The 2,500-nt window shown below is 35.8% G+C and overlaps 1 protein-coding gene across 1 annotated transcript in view; it reads right to left on the bottom strand.

Moving 5' to 3' along the window:
• Positions 1–2,234: 2,234 nt before the first annotated feature.
• LOC137643157 (uncharacterized) overlaps positions 2,235–2,500 on the bottom strand; it is an 881-nt gene continuing 615 nt past the window's right edge. The window contains exon 2 of the mRNA XM_068376009.1: positions 2,235–2,319. Within this exon, the coding sequence (XP_068232110.1) occupies positions 2,235–2,319 (85 nt within the window). The remainder of the gene's footprint in view (positions 2,320–2,500) is intronic.

The following is a 2,500-nucleotide window of genomic DNA, read 5'->3' on the forward strand; positions in this document are numbered from 1 at the left end:
TTTGATTTGTAACTAGCTTATCTTTTAAGGTTTTATCAAGGGTCTAAGCTCCCAGATCATAAGCTGATATTGGTAGTTTTTTGTTAGAGAAAGATACATTTTACTGTACATTTCAAAATATTCTTTTTTTACCAAAACCTCTCCATCCTATGCTTATCCTTTTAAGTTTGCATGTCTTGGGAAACATTTACTATATCTCCTGAGTAAGCATATTCATTATCTATCTGATGTGTTGTCTCTTCGCATTTTCATTAAACATTACCGTGAGGGATCGATTTTTTTGTTTATTTTGAGAGAGAGAGAGAGAGAGAGAGAGAGAGAGAGAGAGAGAGAGAGAGAGAGAAGAGAGAGAGAGAGAGAGAGAGAGAGAGAGAGAGAGAGAGAGAGAGAGAGAGAGGGTTAGTTGATGTATGATCGTTTGTAGTAAGAAAGGCTGTTGGTATAATCGAGTATGTTTGTTTACCTCTTGTAGCTAGGTCAGGCCAGTAATAAATGTCTTAGACGAGTTTTTTTTTTTTCTACTGCTTCCAGAGGCAGTGTGTTGTGAATATTTGATTTCTTATAATTGTTATAATTGACCAGCTCTGGAAGTGATTATTCATTTTAACCACCAGCTTATTTCTTTGATGTAGATTTATTGTTGTTAACCAGACTTGTAATGGAAGAGTTTATTAGACTGCTCTTTTGGACTGTACAACTGTTGATGACCTGACCTGTTTATTAAGATTCCGTTTGATGATGATGGTTATGATGATGGCGACGATGATGAAGATGAGGATTTTGACATCCAGGACCCGATGAATTGAGGCCGTTCTGGCAGATTACCAGTGTTCTGTTTGCCTCACATAGTTAAGTGTTTTTGTTTTTTCCTGGCTCTTTATTTGCGAAGGTGTTTGTGAAAACACATGCACAATATATAATTTTTTTGCGTATGTTTTGAAGTTTAGGAAATATCGAATTTTAGTTTTAATTTTTTTTTTTTTTTAATTACGGTTGTGTAGGGAACAAGAAGAGAAGTTGTCAGCAGAGAAACAGAAATTATCTGTAAAGAAAGTGAGGTTGAGTTATGGAAATGAGATGAGAAGGGAATTGGAAGCGCTGAAGGGAACTGTAGAAAGATTGAAAGAGAGGGTCGACATAAGGATTCAAGAAAATGAAGAACGAAGGGAAGCTATGATGGGCAAGTAAGTAAAATTATGAAAATGTTCGTGTGAAGGTGCAGTCGGAGTAGTGGCCTCTGCTTAGGGTACCATTTAACCTCCTTGGTTGATAGTGGAAGAAAGGGCTGAGGTAGGTAATAATGGGGAAGGAAGTGATAGTGAAGGTAAAGGGATTAGGCATCATAAGGATGAACAGAAAGGTAAGAAGAAGAATGAGAAGAAAGGTAAAAGTAGTGTGAAGAATAAAAAGAGGAAAGGTCAGGATGAGAATGAGGATGATCATTAATGGGTGAAAGTGGCCAGTAAGAAAAAGGGTAAGAAGTGATTGGTTAAGGATAGGAATTTGAATGTATAATTAGATTCGGTGTATTCAAAGGAGAAAGATTGATTGATTGATTTAAAGGAGAAAGAAGGGATAAGGCAATGAATATAGTGGTTATAAGGAATTTGAGGAAGTTTGTAAGACAGTGTTTGTGAGAGAAGTACTTCGCTGTAAAAGATTTAATGAAGATTGCAGCAGGGATATATATGACTTTTTAGTGAGTATGAAAGGTTTTTTCAGACTATGTATGATTATAATAAGACACTTTGGGCTAGGGAGATAGGAGAATATTTGACAGAATATTTGTTGACAATGTATCGAGTGATAATGAGTGAAAGGAATGCTGAGTATGAAACAGTGAAAAAGAGAATAATTGATTATGTAAAACGTATGAAAGGGAGTGTTAAGTATAAGCGAAAAAAAGTTTTAATGATGCACTAATGAATTTGAGTGATGCGATATCAATGTATGTGTGTTGGTTAGAAACGTTAGCTAGAAAGATGTATGGGGACGAAGGCATAAATTGAGAAAAAGGAGCTAATGGAGTTTTTAGTTACAGTACTGGAGAATGTGTATTGAGTTTATTAATTACAAACGAAAGGAGAAAATGAGATGGATGAGAGAGAGAGATAAACATAGGATGATGTTCTAGACATAGTTGAGGATTAAAAGTTAGATAGGTATATGTAAAAAAGTAAAAGTGTGTGTATAAGAACTGTAATGGGGGGAAAGTGTGCAAGAATTCGGTGGTTTTAAAATATGCTGTTTTGAGTGGACCAATGAGGATAGCTGATAGTGTAGTAGATAGCAGAGTTAGAACGAATAATATTGGAATACCTGTAAGGACAAATAAAGGGTTTAGGCATGGAAATCAGGTCTGGAGAGATAAAAGTTTTAGTGTGCAGCGAAGTAGGCCAGGTACTTGTATCCTTGAAGAGAAGTGTTATAGGTATGGGAAAGAGAAACATAAAAAGAATGAGTGTAGATGGGCATTAGGTGCTTGTTTCGGGTGTGGTAA

This window comes from Palaemon carinicauda, chromosome 6, assembly GCF_036898095.1.
Source record: "Palaemon carinicauda isolate YSFRI2023 chromosome 6, ASM3689809v2, whole genome shotgun sequence".
Taxonomy (NCBI): domain Eukaryota; kingdom Metazoa; phylum Arthropoda; class Malacostraca; order Decapoda; family Palaemonidae; genus Palaemon; species Palaemon carinicauda.